Source organism: Platichthys flesus, chromosome 9 (genome assembly GCF_949316205.1).
Source record: "Platichthys flesus chromosome 9, fPlaFle2.1, whole genome shotgun sequence".
In the NCBI taxonomy this organism is placed as follows: domain Eukaryota; kingdom Metazoa; phylum Chordata; class Actinopteri; order Pleuronectiformes; family Pleuronectidae; genus Platichthys; species Platichthys flesus.
The window spans coordinates 20302564-20318815 of record NC_084953.1 but is presented as its reverse complement, the minus strand read 5'-3'; the positions used below and the strand labels follow the sequence as shown (position 1 = coordinate 20318815).

General features: G+C 45.6%; 3 protein-coding genes across 15 annotated transcripts in view; 2 read left to right on the top strand and 1 right to left on the bottom strand.

Annotated features, from left to right (window-relative positions):
- The first annotated feature begins 202 nt into the window (after positions 1-202).
- Positions 203-2344, top strand: slc10a4 (solute carrier family 10 member 4). Its single transcript, XM_062394977.1, has 3 exons — positions 203-931; positions 1101-1311; positions 1823-2344. The coding sequence occupies exons 1-3, from the start codon at positions 405-407 to the stop codon at positions 2342-2344; spliced, it is 1260 nt and encodes a 419-aa protein (XP_062250961.1). The 5' UTR covers positions 203-404.
- A 506-nt stretch (positions 2345-2850) lies between these two features.
- Positions 2851-4704, top strand: zar1 (zygote arrest 1). Its single transcript, XM_062394978.1, has 4 exons — positions 2851-3570; positions 3890-3982; positions 4190-4264; positions 4355-4704. The coding sequence occupies exons 1-4, from the start codon at positions 2854-2856 to the stop codon at positions 4496-4498; spliced, it is 1029 nt and encodes a 342-aa protein (XP_062250962.1). The 5' UTR covers positions 2851-2853; the 3' UTR covers positions 4499-4704.
- Positions 4705-5480: 776 nt separating this feature from the next.
- fryl (furry homolog, like) overlaps positions 5481-16252 on the bottom strand; it is a 68669-nt gene continuing 57897 nt past the window's right edge. For 10 of the 13 annotated variants that reach the window (XM_062394973.1, XM_062394966.1, XM_062394963.1 and 7 more), the window contains 9 exons: positions 15797-16209; positions 13762-13969; positions 13511-13660; positions 13178-13276; positions 12322-12387; positions 10429-10446; positions 8955-9065; positions 8012-8205; positions 5481-7411 (listed from right to left, as the gene is read on the bottom strand). In XM_062394973.1, the coding sequence (XP_062250957.1) occupies positions 7171-7411; positions 8012-8205; positions 8955-9065; positions 10429-10446; positions 12322-12387; positions 13178-13276; positions 13511-13660; positions 13762-13969; positions 15797-16209 (1500 nt within the window). In that variant the 3' untranslated portion in view covers positions 5481-7170. The remainder of the gene's footprint in view (positions 7412-8011; positions 8206-8954; positions 9066-10428; positions 10447-12321; positions 12388-13177; positions 13277-13510; positions 13661-13761; positions 13970-15796; positions 16210-16252) is intronic. The other 3 variants (XM_062394964.1, XM_062394968.1, XM_062394975.1) reach the window with 1 other exon arrangement.

The window sequence follows — 16252 nt, the reverse complement described above, 5'->3', positions numbered from 1 at the left end:
TCAATAGCCGTTGATGGGCTTTGTGTAATTTAGAAAATTGAAAACTGTCAATATATAATAATTAGATTGATATTTTGTGGACCTTTCTCCTTCCAGTGGGCGACGTTACGCATAAAAGGGCAGCCTGGGCGTTATTGATTGGCCCGTTATATGGCTGAAGCTTGAGACCGTTTGCACACTCCCCTCCAGCGATGTGCGTCTATCGGTGAACCAATCCGTGGCACCAGTCGGAATCAGTGAGTCACGTTAAGACTGTCAGTGCCATGGCACCATCACATCCTCTGTCCACTGAATCCTCTGCACTTTGTGAGAAGTGACAGTGCGCCACTAGGGGAATCACTTTTACGCACGGGCTCCTACGGGCACAGACTGACGGTGGAGCCTCTCTGTCCTCCTCTTCCAACATGGAGAACTCCAGTCGGATCGGTGGCGACGTGCAAAGAGCTGGTTTGATAGATTTTCCATTGCTGGACACTTTGAAGCGGGTTTTAGATGGAGCCGCGGTTGGATCAGGAGGAGCCGGTGGTGCCATGATTCTTGAAGGCAGCACATTGAGGACAGCCGCTGGAGCTGGATTGAACTTTATGGCCGCTCCGCCGACGGAATCCCCAAACCTGATGCCCGCCTTTTGGGATTCCCCGCTCAGTCACGGAATCAATGTAATCGTGGGACTCGTCCTTTGCTTCACTATGCTGGGATTGGGCTGTACGGTGGATGTGAGCCAGCTTGGTGAACATATCCGCAGACCCATCGGGGTGCTGCTGGCACTGGTGTGTCAGTTTGTTATCATGCCCTTGGTGGCCTTTCTGTTGGCTCTTGCCTTCTCTCTGGATGATGTGGCAGCGATGGCTGTTCTCCTCTGCGGCTGCTGTCCGGGAGGAAACTTGTCAAACATCATGTCCCTTCTGGTGCACGGGGAGATGAACCTGAGGTAGAGCTGCTGTACTCATTTCACTTTTACGCATAGTAGGCTGTTCAGCCGATGGCACACTGGCGCGTAAAGTAAAACACGAGCGATTTTCAGCCACTTGACAATGATCCAACACTTTGACCGGTGATCACATCCATCCTTTGCATTGTCTTTGCTCTTCTCTCCACAGCATCATCATGACTATATCGTCCACGCTGCTGGCGCTCGTGCTGATGCCGCTGTGTCTCTGGATCTACAGCCGCGCGTGGATCAACACACCTGTGGTCAACCTCATGCCTTTCGGGGCCATCATCCTGACCCTGTGCAGCACGCTCATCCCCATTGGTCTAGGAGTCATGCTGAGGTACCGCTACACGCGTGTGGCCGACATTGTTTTAAAGGTAATTGAAAGCAATTTGTCAAAGTTACTTTCCAATTGTTGAACATGTTTAAATCAGTTAAAGTCGTAATTTGTTTTGTGTCGCTTATGTCTGAGTCATTTACCTTTGCGCAAAAGCGCAGTGCGTAATTCTCTGTGCCTGACGCACGTAGAGGGGGATGCTGACCGCAGGGACAGTGACATCAGAGGCTCTGTGTCAGGAAGAGCTCCTCCCTCTCTCTTCTGATAAAAGCCACACGTAATAGACAATTACTTTAAACAGCCCAGTCCATTTCAAGTCACTTTTATTGTTATTAACTCAAAAAACTCAAAAGTCTTAACAACACGTGACATCCCCCTTTTTCTTTTAATCCCTAATCAAAAACACACAAAGTACTTTAAAAAACAGGAGAGAAATCCGAGGGAGACCAAGAGAGTGATTCTGTTTTCTGGACGCCCAGTAAAATGTGTCCTATACTAGAAAACAGCAGCATGTGAAGAATCACCTTCTTCCTGACTTCCTGTTTCTCCAGGCCTCCCTCTGGTCCCTGCTCGTCACCCTTATAATGCTTTTCATCCTAACTGGAGCGATGCTGGGGCCGGACCTGCTGTCCACCATCCCGCCTTCCGTCTACGTGGTGGCTATCCTGATGCCTATGTGTGGCTATGCCGCAGGTTACGGCCTGGCCAAGCTCTTCTCCCTGCCGCCCAGCAGCTGCAGGTCCGTCTCCATGGAGACCGGCTGCCAGAACGTGCAGCTGTGCACGGCCATCCTGAAGCTGGCCTTCCCCCCGCAGCTGATGGGAGGGATGTACATGTTCCCTCTGCTGTACGCCTTGTTCCAAGCAGCTGAGGCCGGCATCTTCATCCTGGCCTACAGGATGTACAGGAAGGAGGTCCTGCACAAACCCGATCCCACGGCAGACGGCGGGGATATAACATACCAGAGGTTTGAGGATGACGAGGACTTTGACTCGTCTTATGGTGCTGTGACAGTGAGTGACCCCAACACCATCATGTTGGACCCCTGCCCTCCTCATCCAACCCCTGTTTAATTTACTAATACATCATTAGATTAACACTCCACAGATGGAATGGAGCAGAACAGGATCTGCTGGTGGATTTATCGCCGTCAATCACAGAGATAATACTGGGGCGGGGGGGAACGAGACTCTGCTGAGAAAAAAAAAATTGCTTTATGTTAAAAGCTTCCTTCATTTCAACTTTGACATGTTACATGTGTGATAAACTGATAAAAACCACAAAACGTGGCTGTGATACCTGTAAAGTGAAAGTGACATTAATCATCACTCATCAATGCAATGTAGCAGCTTGAAAAACTGTGTGTGTGTGTGTGTGTGAACTAAACCACTCAGAACTCTTCGTGTTCAGATTTCAGTGTGACCATGTGCATGTGCATCATCATCATAATAATATAAGCACGTGTTTAGGAGTAAATAAAGATTGAACAGAGAAACGTGTTTACCTTGTCACGTGACATCACTTCCTCACCTGTCCGTGATTAGACCTGATAGAGAAGGCGCGCGTGAGTCCTTCTACTTAAATGGCGGCACCTCGCAGCCGGGGTTGGTTGAACAAAATGGCGACGTATGGTGACGAGCCATTCGACAGCTACTTCTACTCACCTTATAACCCGTACACGGGCAGATATCCCAGGGCTAAAGAGGCGGGCTGGAAATATAAAAGTTACTTGTCCCACTACAGCGACGCGTCCGACGCCTTCAACAACCAGCAGCGCGCCCAACTCAAGTCCATCCTCTCCCAGATCAACCCCAAGCTCACCCCGAGGCTCCGCAAGGCCAACACCAAGGATGTGTCGGTGCAGGTGAACCCGAAGCGGGACGCCTCGGTGCAGTGCTCCATCGGCCCGCGGACGCTTCTCTCCATGAAGCGGGACTTCCGGCGCATGGGTCAGCAGGAGCCCGCGGCGGCACCTGGCGGCGGCAGCCCCAGGGCGGCGGCCGGGGTCCGGTACCCCCGCACCCTCGCCGTGTACTCGCCCGTCGCCTACAGGAGCGTCACCTCCTTCCTGGTGGATGAGAACAACAACAGCAGCGAGGCCTCCTGCGGTGAGCCGCCCGGGGAGCCGCCCGAGGCCGCGGCGGAGGGCGACGGCACCAAGAGCGAGTCGAGCCGGGAGGGGGAGGGCGGGAGGAAGGGCGAGGTCCCGGAGCAGTGTCAGAAGATCCGACAGGTGAAGGGTGAGGAGGTGCAGACAGCTACTGAGGGGTCAAAGGTCAAGGCGAGGGTCCGGTTCCAGGTGAGTTTGTTTCAAAAGGGAGGAAACTCTGACCCCCCCCATTTATGACTGACATACCCTAGTTTCCCCAAGTAAACATTAATTACTTTTTAGTGTTCTCAAACCCTTTAACTTTAGCCATTAATGTCTTCCTACCTGCACTGGCATCATGATTAATTAATCCTAATTAATACCTGCTCAAATATCATATTTCAAAACAAAACCAGAAATAAAATTTCCCTGAAGTGGTAGTAAACAGTTATGAGTGCCATTCGGGTGGGATGGTTCCCCCATAAAAATGGCGTTAACACTTGAGTGCCTGACCCTTTTGCCTCCTCAGTTCCTGGAACAGAAGTATGGATATTATCACTGCAGAGGGTGTAACCTGCGTTGGGAGAGTGCCTACGTGTGGTGCGTTCAGGGCACCAACAAGGTGAGCACTCATAACCCCCCCCCCTGTTACCGGTCACACCAAGTCGAGCTTGTTGTAACAGCATGACTTGTGGTTTTAGGACATACTCTTTGTGCCTTCTCAGATTTGTGGTACTGGTGCCCATCTATAATTTGAATTGGCTATGACAACATTGTTTTAAAGCTTCAGTACGAGATGGCGTTCTAACTGAGGTCCTGTGTGTTCCAGGTTTACTTCAAGCAGTACTGTAGGAAATGCCAAAAGGAGTTCAACCCGTATCGAGTGGAGGACATCACATGTCACGTAAGCCGCCCTCCTCCTCGTTCTGTAAAATGAAACGGCTCACGAGTCTCTGCTAAATGCAAGCTAACCTAACTTTTGTTTTTCACCCAGACCTGCAACAAAGCGCGTTGCTGCTGTGCATTAACACAGCGCCACGTCGACCCCAAGCGGCCCCACAGACAGGACTTGTGCGGCAGATGCAAAGGCAAGCGTCTCTCCTGCGACAGCACGTTCAGCTTCAAGTACATCATCTGACCGCCCCACCGAACTCTGCCTTTCTGCATCAGAACCACGTCCAGTGTGGGGCCGACGTCTTCAGCCCAGTGCCACGTTTACAAGATGCAATGACAGCATCTTGAATGTAAAGCATATGTTACAGTACTTTATTTCATGCGTTTTGTTGTTGAAATCAATGGTAAGAACACACTTTAAAATGTAATAAAAGGCAACCGTGCACTCTGTACTAAAGCTGTGTTCACTCAAACCACTCAGGACCTGACTGAGAAACTAGAGCTGGAGGCATTAACCTGCAAGAGATGGAACAGATTAAAGGATGCTTGGTAATCGCAATCCAACTCATTTAGGGAATAATGTAAAGAGAAGATTAACCTAAACTATGGGACTAAGACTGAAGCCCTCTGTCAGTGAGTGTTTGATGCAGGTGTCTGTAAAGGACAAGTTGATCTCTACCTAGTTGGTCTCTACCTATTCCCTCAAACGCAGGATTATGCAAACAATTTGGGGGGGGCTGTAAGGTGCCGTAAAGAACAACTCATTTAATTTTGGTTGGACTTTTCCAAATATATTTCTCAATGTATCTTGATGCCAACATGTATACATTTGGAGGCGTGACATTTAGGTGCAGCACCAAGCAAAAATTCCAACCTAGTGAATTTAAATGTTTTCATAACTGAGGGCCTTTTGGTTGAGGCATGTGCCCTGAGCTTTTGGTAGATACAAAAACCACTAAACCAATTTGGCAGGACTGTAAATGGGTCAATTTCTCGCTAACATTGTGCTACAGGGTGTTTTTAAAGTCCCAGGGAACAAATCTTAGCTCTCATTGTAAATTAGCATTTAACTGTACAATTTGGTGCAGCTCGATAATTTAAGGCTGTTGGACCTTAGCGGAGGAATGAGTGGTACTCTATCAAAGCCCTGTGTATTAATCAAACTTAATGAACACATTTTTATAGTCATGTTTCCACAATTGGAACAACATACAACCATGTCAAACTGTAGGATTAGATTTTTATTTTTCCAGAGAGAAGGCTGGTATGTGAGTGAACAAGAAAAAAGTATAATGCACCCCTACATTAAAACATCTTCCAGGTAAATAATATATTCATTAAATAATTAAGAACAGCATTAAAATGTACCAGACAAGCAGGGAGGAGGGGGGAAAAAAAAGCTCTGAGGAATGAGTACAGTGACTGTTACAATGTGCCATGACAAGATTTCCAGAAAGCATTCAGGTAATGATTCATGTCCTGCAGTAGCAGCAAGATGGGGCCGTTCCTGAAAGCGTAGCGCAGCTTCAGTGACGGCTGGAGATCAGATTGTGGCGGGTGAGCGCTGCTTTGCTAAGCGATCAAACTCAAATCTTCATCTCCCTTCATGAGGCGTTAAGCAGGGGGCGCTGTGCGGGCAGATCACAGTAGAGATCAGGAATGCTTATGAGGGGGCTTGGCTGGATCGGTGCGGTCAAACAGGAGATGAAGGCTACATTAGATCTCCCACGCCATCCCCCGTCAGCAAGGCAGAGGTGGCCTGTCCCAAATGAGCCCTGACCCTCTTTTAGCAGACCACCACAACCACCAACCAACGCAGCCTTTGGGAAATTTTGAAGTTTGTGTGACTGGGTAACAAAAAGGCAGAGCGGATCATTAATGACTCAAATCTGGTCGTGGCTTTCTCTCATCACATTAGCTTTATACATACATCCTACTCGGATGAACAGTGCATTACACAAAAGTACAAGGGAAAAATACTGGTTTTACACTATACATTTTCTAAAATATATACAGAGTAAAATAAGTTATGTTTCCATAATGAGTTGTAGCCAGTCTGCACCTGTGTGCAAGTATATGCATTTGTGTGTGAGCGTATACCAGAATATCCAATATATATCACACAGTCAAAGAGTCTCTAAAGGCAGCTACTTATTTGGTTTAAGAGTGAGTTTTGCGTGACGACCTGTTGAAGGGGACTCTCCTCTCAAAGCAGATCAATAAACAGATATATATTTCTCTTTTTACACACCCTGAAGGCTAACGTCTCCCGCAGGGTTACAATCACATGTTAAATACCCTAACATTTACAACCTAGGATGTTAGCTCTAATAGAAAATACATTTTTCAAAAAAATAATTCTTGCAGTGCTTTTCTCTTTCAAGCATGCTTTGGAAAATCTTTTTTTTTTCAAACAAGATTTTTCTGTTTTTGCTTATGAATCTAGAAGGTGTGTACGCACACATACAAGACCTCCTCTAGACTCAGGTCTTACATGCTGACATACACCATCTCCCGGCGCCGGGCCCCCGGAGAGGCCGGCGGTCGGTACGATATGCTCGTCATGTTAGATCCAGCAAAAGAAAAACAAACAAAGAAAATCAAAAAAACTGAAAAAAGATTATCATCCCACTGCGTCCTCTCCTATTCTTTCCCAGGCACACCACCACATGACTTATTGCAACTGAATTTTGCAAGTTGGCTTAGTCTGGGGAAAAAGATATTAGCTTTAAGCATTCATACATATATATATTTAGAGTCACAGTTATTCCCACACATCCTTTAGCCCTTTAAAGGTGGAGTCTCTCTCTCGTCCTCCTCCTCCCAAGCCCCTCGCTGTCGGTGCTCTCTCTCTACAGCTGAGGCGAGAGAGTGAGGGGGGGACCTTAGTCCAGTCTAGTCTGCAGTGCCACAGAATCACAGTCCAGTGCTGACCATGGTGGTATGGGGCTGGCAGGCCTGGGCCTGACTCAGAGCCTCACGGATCTGCAGGTTGAGCTCCATGAGGCGGGTGCTTGCCTGAGACTGGTCCCTGCTAGGGCCCACGACAGCCAGGCAGCCCGTCTGGCCCAGCGTCTGGTGACGGAAGTAGATGTGCAGAAGGGTCTGAATTGCATTATCGCTCTCGTTGCCAAAGATGTCATTGGGCCACATAGACCTGAGGACACAGGGGGTGTGGTTAGAAAGTGCAGGAGGATTTGGTAGAACACAAGATGCTATTATATTTAAGGACTTCCAGCACCTCCACCAGGGGGTTCTGTTTTCACCCTGGCCCGTTTTATCGTCGCAAGATTACAAAATAACTACTGGATGGATTACCATGAAACTTATTGAAGGGATATAGTATAGACCTATATGAAACTCAATAGGTCCTTTATTTAGATTACTTTATGCACAGTTACCAACATTATAGTTCTAAACAGCATCTGATATGTGATCTTCAGTTGGCTAATGGCATTAGTTATGTTAGCATGTGATTGACAGCAGCTGACTTGAAACATCAGAACAAAGTTTCTGGTTCTTGCGATGGCTTCAGGGGCAACAGCAATGCTTCTATTATTTATAAATCTATTCAGTGTGACAGGGATCTGAAAACAACTCATTCGTTTGATGATCAACATACAGATATTGCAATTAGCTGCACACAGTGATATTCTGGCCCTGTGACTAATCATTTAAACTACTTCAGGACTGACAACTCTAAGTCTGACTCTGGTCTTCATTAGTGTCTTGTCATTAGTGAGTTGTTGTTTCTTACCTAAAGATTTTGACCTGTGTGAGAGCAGACGTGAAGTCTCTGGCTCTCAGAGATTCGATGAGGGACTGGATGGCCGTCTCTGTGTTGGTCTGAGCCGTGTCCGACATACACACATCCTCCTCAGTTTCATGTCTCGTTTCTGCCTCCTTCAAACAGCTCTCAAGGATGGTGAGCTCTTCAGACATGTTGGTCACCTAAAAAAAGAACCCAGTTTAAATTTGGACAAAAGAGCTGACCACATCAGTCAGAAGTTATTTCATTAAGATCTTTGATCTAATTAAAGCTCCATCGAGATGCAGCACAGACAGAGATGGGCTGCAGAGAAGATTCAGCAGATTGTTTAAAAAAAAAATCTGAACTGGATTTTACAATACAACTTATTGACTTGTTCATCATTCAAACTGGGTTTGGTTTGCAAGTTGAATAAAAAAAACATGTAAGACCATGATGAATTATATTTAAGACCTACGACAAGTATCATTGATATGAAGATCAGAGTGCCAGAATAATTTAAACTTCCCCATAACTGAAGATAAAGTTGAGGTAGTATCTTAGATAATATAATTTAAATATATTTAAATGTATTTAAAACAATATTTATACATATTTAAGACTTTTTTATGACTACTCTTTTTTTTATTTTAAGACACAAAATAAACTCTGTTGAATGTGAAGTCAAATGTTCAAACCGTCTTTTATGTAAAAGAGACAGTGAGGCAGGGGAAAACAAGTCTTTATCAGCTGGATGCAGTGTAATGCAATTTGTCTGTTCTTGTTTCTCTGACAACAGAGATGAGACTGATAAGTCGTCAGTTTCACATTTCCTTTTCTAAGGCAAACTTAAACTCCATCTAAACGTACAATGGACTTCAGATACTAAATATAATTGATGCACATCCAGATCATTTTCATACATCACCCAACCAAATTTGTTTTTTCTCACCTCTGCCTCCCTCTTGATAGTATCCACCCTGCTGATGAGCTTACAGTAGGACTGGAAGAGCAGCAGCAGCTGGAAGTGTAGCTTATACAGCCGGCGGCATAACTCCAGCTCCTAGAGAGAGAAAAGAAAAAAGCTAATCAAAATCCCAAGCTGGTTGATAATCTCCTGGGCTGCACTGAAAATGATTCTGATGATCAAATGATTAGACAGATGGATATCCTGGGTTAGAGACGTGGGAGTAGATGAAAGGGTTAACACAGCCTAGAGCGAGGTGTCGTCTGATTCAGACCACGAAGCGAGAGGTGACACTACTAGAATTAGTCAATTAGAAAAGTGTTCGTGTCACCATGACTTGTAATGCTCCCTGAGGGCCACCGGGACTGAGTGACTGACCCAGAGAGGTGGGTGATTACTAAACCAGGAGAACATGGAGGGAGAAAAAAAACAAAAAAAAAACAGGATAATTTGTACAGATATAAGAGTGGAACCTACAACATGCAAACGGAAAGTTATCTCCACCTGGATCCCTCCACCCATCCCGTGCTACTGCCTAGGCGGCACCCCCTGATTTCATCATCGAAATAGCTGTGAGCAGACATGCAGGGAACTCTGAATATTCTGAAATTATCTGGAGGGGCGGTATGTGAGATCGCGAATGTAGGAGTCTGTTGCTCCTGCCAGAATAAAACTCTGGATATTGTCCAAATTTGTCGATGTGAGAATACAGCAGGAGAGTGAGAGGAGTGGTTGGGCGTGCTGATGTCGTTTCTCACACGTGACAGACGTAGAAGTGAAAAACAAAGAGAATACAAATATCTCGGAAATAGAAGTTCCGTACGAAATATGAAATAGAAGTCCCATACGCGTAGAACACAGACCAAGATGTCAACATTGTAAAGACAATATGATTCGAGAGCTTTAGGCGACGAGAACCGACGCCAGTGTTGATGCGCTGTAAACAAAAACACATGATCCCTGCAGCGGCGTTGATGCATTACATCGTTCCCCTGCCGGCTGAACGCTCAGGGGCTTTGTGTGTCAGGCTGGTGAATTCTCTGTTCTACACATGTTAAACGCAAACTCCGGAGAAAGTCCGCACCCCATTGTGTGGACATTCTCTGGAGTTGATGTCTGAAAACCGCTCAACTCTACACTGAATACAAGTTTACACATTTTCATCTGTCAGCAGAGAGAATCAGAGTGCAGTAAAGAGACGTAAGACAATGATTATCCAAAAGGCCAATTTTAGAAACAGAAAAAAACATGTATTACAATAGAGGACAAAATTATGATTGGGATGATGGGGGGAGTTGAGCTGGGTTGCATGACGGACCAAAGCAGAGACAGATACAGATGGGGGATGATTGCAGTGTGCTTGTCTGTGGATGTCAACAGCACAGGTGTGTACAGAGAGATGAGATGGTCAGTGTTTCGTCTGAATTATTATGGAGTCTATAATATGAGAACCACTTACTGCTAGATTTTCCATTTGCTAAGCAAGAAGGTGAGCAGGTCACACACACACACACACACACACACACACACACACAGACAGACAGACAGACAGACACACACACAAAACATCAACAAACAAAACAGAAGGGGAGAAAGACCAAGAATTAGTGAGCTGTAACATGGCAGCCGAGACACAGTGACCTGACGGGCAAGGAGCAGCAGTTTATCACCTCCCTCTCACACAGGTCTGGAAACGCTCAGGGAACTGAAACACTCACATGTGAGCTCACTTCAGTGCTAACGGAAACCTTCTACTAGCAGAAACTGAGCATGTATGATGAGGGAGAGAGAGAGAAAGAGACATGGTACAGTAGAGGCAACAGAGAAGAAAGAGTGTTGCCCTTGAGACTAGAAGAGCACATCAGTTTTTAACCTGAGGAAAACACAGAGGGCAGCTGTGATCTGTGCGGGGAGCTCAAGCTGAGTGACAGTGTCAACACGTCTAGGATGGGGAGTGAGAGACCATGCAAAGGCTACAAGACACTGCGGAAAGTGACGTGCAAGTGGAAAATCTGTTTTAATTCTCATCTCTCTTCATTCTGTCTAATTTAATTATCTCTATGGCATCTGAGGCAAACAAATATAAACGTGCTGCATAACAATGACAAAAAACCTTGCGAGACAATCCTTTAAAGTCCAACTGAAATCATTTTCATTTCTCCCTTTTTGCAGCCAAAGATGATGTCAATGTCCTGTCTTCTTTTACGTTACTCAATAGTTATTGTATATAATTAAAAGGAAGGACAAAAGGTCAGAACAAATATGAGAAAAGTTCCTCTTTTCTCCCAGCGGTCTGAGGGACGCTTGTTCTGTCTGTGTGTGACTGACAGCCGCTGAGAGACAAAGTAAAGGAGCCGTAACTTCACATCATGCTTTTTAATGAACTGAAGCTGATGATCTAATTATCCTAACGGTCTTTGTTTGGTCATTCAACAAGTTAACGTGCATAGTGAGACGTCTTCATCGTTTGTTATAGGAAGAGTATAGCAGGAAAGGCGTTGTGTGTTGTTCAAAGTCTGTGCCTGTTTTCTAGCCCTGATTCTATGTGACCGTTTGCCCATGAGAGAAGGCTGATGTTTGCTTAATGCAAACATGGTCTACAGAGGTTGGCTACATGGAAACAAGTTCTCCATCTATCTATGTCTTAATTCTATAAATTTTTGTCTATGGAACTCATATCTACAAAACTGTTGAGCTAATCGGCTTCCCACTTGTCACGTGTGTTTTCAAAGGCCCAGGGAATTGCAGTGTTGAATTTGGTGCGATTTGGACACATGATGCGTTCAATATTAATAAACTTTGAAGGACGACAACGTCAATGACAACTGATTCTCCAGTTAGGGGTTCAGCGTTCAGTTCAAACTGAGTGGAGCTTCACTCAACTTTGAATAAACAGGTGAGCAGCTCTTTGTGCAGCAGCGGCAGCTTCAGGGTTCAGTGGACAGACTCCTAAGGTCTGTCTGCTGGCTCAATTACTGCAGGTCACTTTTAACCTTTCAGAAACAAAACTGCAACCAGCATCACCACAGACCAAACAAACTGCCCCTTCCAAACAGACAGAACAGGCACTGCTTTATGTCAATGGAGATCGAACTATACTCCAACAAATCAAACAGAGGATGTTTGGTTTCTATTATTTTCCCCACAAAGCCGAACAGGGATAGCAATTTACACATTATATTATGCTGCAGCGAAAACTTCGATTGTAGTTTAATTTCAGTTAGACTTAAAGTCTCACCTCACTAGTTAAAAAAGTCACTCATCATTTAGTTGCAATATTTTCCTACGGAAATCCGTATTGATCAACGCAAATAATAAAATCACATGAAAGGAGTAAACTGGTCATTCTTACCTGTGCATGAGTATTTGGTCGTTGGTCATCTTTGTCCCCAAATGTTTTCCTGCAGTTATCCAGCCACTACAGGAAGGAGAAGGAGGACAGGAACAGGTGAGAGACAAGACAGGAAGTGGAGGAGAAAAACAGATCAGGGAAAGGAGAGGAATTTATTTCTCCTTTGGACATACAGAATTTCCTAGCTGGTCTATGCATCTTCATGTGTGTTTGTATATGATAAAGGTTGGTTTGGAAGGAGATTTAATATGATTGTTGTACTTAGCGAATTAAACAAGGCCTGTTCCAGAGAACAGGATAGTATCTGGCCCTCCAGGGACCAATGCCGTCTCATTCAATTAGCACCCCCGCATCCCAGAACCCTCTCCAATCTCATCTCTTCTTTCCCCTCCCCCCATCCGCCGTTCCTCCCATCCCTCACAGTTTATCCTGCCCGGCCCTCTGTAACTGATTTAGGAGCACCGAGGGTTATTTTTGTCTCTTCAGCAGGGGATGTCACGAGTGATGCAGACACTAACGGCAGCTAAATCTACTCATACCTAACACTGATTTGATGTCTGTACCGCTGATGAGACACACAGGGGCTTATCTTGTACAGCATCAGCTACTTGTCTTTATATCCTCTTGGCCCTCCATAGTGCAGTGGCATATGGATAAATGCTTCCTAAGCTCATCTCTTGAGATGAGATGCCATTATGAGGTAGTTCCTTATAGTCCCACACATGCACATCCTGACACAGCAGCTAAAACTGTAGTTGTGGCAATTTGTGATTCTCACAGAGGATGTTAGGGGGAAAAGATTCAAATAGAATGGAAAAGCAGAAGTGGTTAGTGTGGAAGATGTGCGCAGACTTACGAGCTCTGCTGCTTCCCTCTTGGCGTTGTAGGTGTCCAGGTGTTCCTGCAACTCCAGCACACTAAACTTCAGAGTCTCCAACAGTCCACAAGAGACGAGCTACAACAGCAGGACAGGACAACACATACATTAACCCACAACAATGGCCCGATGCATACACAGTACATGACACAAAAATATCGACAGCAGGACACGCACATTCAGGAATATGCAGAACGTGCAGCACAGCTTTAGCAAAACGACAGGTAAGTGTTACTCACAAAACATGATCGTATTATAGCTTTTATCAGTTTTAATGAAATGATTACAGACGACCATGCAGAACAGCCTCACCGTCTCAGCATCCAGCAGCACAGTGGGACACTGGGAGCGAGACGTCATGACTTCCAGGGAGCTGAGGAACTGATTTCCCATTCGCTGGAGCCTCTCCCCAAGAAAGCGAACAGATGAATGTGTGATGGAGCCAAATTTCCTCTGAATACTCTGCATTAAACAAGTAGAAATGTAGAAAAAGGGAAATAAATGGTGGCTTGTGAACCAGAGTGCAACCAAATAACCAGATAGAACTTTAAGTGGGCATTTACCTCAAAAAGTCTGGAGAACACGTGGAATGTGTAAACAGCAGAGGAGCCATCTGTATCTGACAACATTTGGTTCACATGGCAACGCCAGGCCTCCTCTTCATTGTCATAGGCAACAGGCTGGAACGCTGCCAGGATGGCAGAGAGGAAGGGCGAAGGGGGCGGAGAGGCCTGAATCTCTGGGAAGCCGTCTGCGTCACCTTCATCTTGACTGAAACACACGCAGGGCCAATAAGCTACAGTCCGACATGTTCCCCACTCCCCTCAGTCTTCACTGAAGGACAAATGTAAACACACACACATGCTCGTTGCCCCGACTGCAAGTAAACAAGCTCACATCGCAGTATCGCTGCTCCCTCAGTGCTGATTTTGCTGCAGCATATTAAGAGCTCTAATCAACTGCAGTGCTCTCACACAATAACAACATTTGAGCTAATAGCATTTTAGCATCATGCAAACATCTCTCTCTCTCTCTCTCCCCCACGCACACACACACACAAGCCCAGCAGATACTTACAGGCCAGTTGGACCAAACAATCTGAAGAAGCAGACAGAATATAAATATCTAAAGCCTGCGCTGCCAAGCGCTGCAGCGGACACAGTCTCTGTCCTCATCCTAACCCCAACTATCGCTTCTCTTTCCCTCACTCTCTCCCCGTGTCTGCAGCACGAATGAGCTGCAGCTGCTAACAGCACTATTGCACTGCACTCCCATCCCACACAGGACTGCAGAGAGCTGTGTACAAGCTCGGCATCGACACACTGACACATACACACATTTCAGCCAAACAGAGCCAGCTCCCGACCTCACAGTGTTTGAACGCTGCCGAATTGTTTTTGTGTTTCTTTCTCCCACTCAAAGCCTCATACAGAGAAAAAACTGAACTTCCCAGTGGCCTGCTGTTTGACAATCACTTAGAGTACACTCCAATCACACAGTTACCCATCAATCATGTGTGTGACTCAGCTCAGTGACAGACCTTGAGCACAGTGATGCATGCTAATGGGACTGTACATGTGCGTAGTTGCATGTATCTTTGTTTAGCATCTCTTCCTCATGTTGGCTGGGTGCAAAAAAAACTGACTTTGAAACTGTCCTCCAGTTTGAATTGGCCCACCTTGAAAAAATGAAATGTTTCCAAGTGGATTAGTGCTAGCCCACCATGGCCCAGCTCCATAGTGCCAGCCCACAAGTGATCCATGCATGGGAAAAATTGCCCATCATACCATTTTAAAAGTCTGAAGCTCACAATAGCTAGAGCAGTAATATATTTGAATCCATGGGCCTTAACAAACAACCATACCTAAATAATTCCTTGGTACATACATATAACTTTTTCATGAAAATGATGATGTTAAATCATATAGTTTGATTTAGATACATAGTTTAATCTGGTGGACAACTGCACTGAGGGTTTCATGCAGGGAGTTAGTTAGCAGAGGTTGTAAAGTCCTGACCTGGGGAACTTTTTAATTTTTCCCTCAGACACTGCCAGGAATCACAAGGTGAACATACAAAGTGATCAACCAATCAGAAATCAGTTACTGGCAGTGCGAAATCACCTCCTCCCTCATTAAAAATGTGGAATCAGCTGTTTGATTTAGACCTACTGCACCTTTTCTCCAATACATAATAAGCTTATTATAGAATTTCATAAAAATGATGTATTGTCAATTTAAGTTAATGGAGATGCTCTCAATCCCTTTTTGAGGGATTGGTGAAACATTACCCAACATGATATGAGCTTAATTAATTTTCTGGCTCAAAGTTCAGGTGTGTAAAGTAAAAAAAAGTTAAAATTCTCATAGATGACTGAAAATAGAAAATATGAACCTGAACTCATATCATATGATACTAGGCCGAAAGTCATCACATTTACAAAAAGTTTTAACTCACTACACTAGGGGTTATCGGTTTGATATGAGGTAGTATAAAAACACAGATCACTGATGGGGACAGTTAATATGACATGCATGCATTCAGCTTTTGCCAGATCCTCAAAACTTGTGGTAAGAAATAAAAATCTGCCCCCATTACCTGGACATGTCAGAGTAGTCGGCCTCCTCCTCCTCACAGCGCTCGTCCAGCTCCTTCAGGGCTTGTGTCACATCTTCCTCCCACATAGAGCCACAGGTGCTGTCCGGGTCTGGATCTGGATCTTGATCTGGCTTGGTCTCTGGTGGCATGGGCAGAGGCAGGGAGTCCTCTTCACAGAGGGACCCCGGTGGAGTGTCTATGACCAGCAGGGGAGGGGGGGCTGGGTCCAGGTCCTCGTGAGGGTCCTGGGTCTCTTGGGGGTCCTGAGCATACTGGGGGTCCTGAGGATAGTGTGTATCCCGGAGGTCACAAAGCTCTTGTGGGTCAGAGGGAAGGGGTGGTGCGCTGCAAAACCCCGTGTCCTCGCTCACACTGCTGCTCAGCTCATCGGCTGCTGTCATGCTGACTGCGTCCTGTAACACAAAGCCAGAAGGGGGGGGTCTCAGGTGCAGCTTG

Coding starts and splice junctions, on each gene's coding strand:
- slc10a4 (XM_062394977.1), top strand. CDS start 405: ATGGAGAACTCCAGTCGGATCGGTGGCGACGTGCAAAGAGCTGGTTTG. Junction 932..1,100: donor CACGGGGAGATGAACCTGAG/GTAGAGCTGCTG, acceptor TTCTCTCCACAG/CATCATCATGACTATATCGT. Junction 1,312..1,822: donor TGGCCGACATTGTTTTAAAG/GTAATTGAAAGC, acceptor CTGTTTCTCCAG/GCCTCCCTCTGGTCCCTGCT.
- zar1 (XM_062394978.1), top strand. CDS start 2,854: ATGGCGGCACCTCGCAGCCGGGGTTGGTTGAACAAAATGGCGACGTAT. Junction 3,571..3,889: donor AGGCGAGGGTCCGGTTCCAG/GTGAGTTTGTTT, acceptor TTGCCTCCTCAG/TTCCTGGAACAGAAGTATGG. Junction 4,265..4,354: donor TGGAGGACATCACATGTCAC/GTAAGCCGCCCT, acceptor TTTTTCACCCAG/ACCTGCAACAAAGCGCGTTG.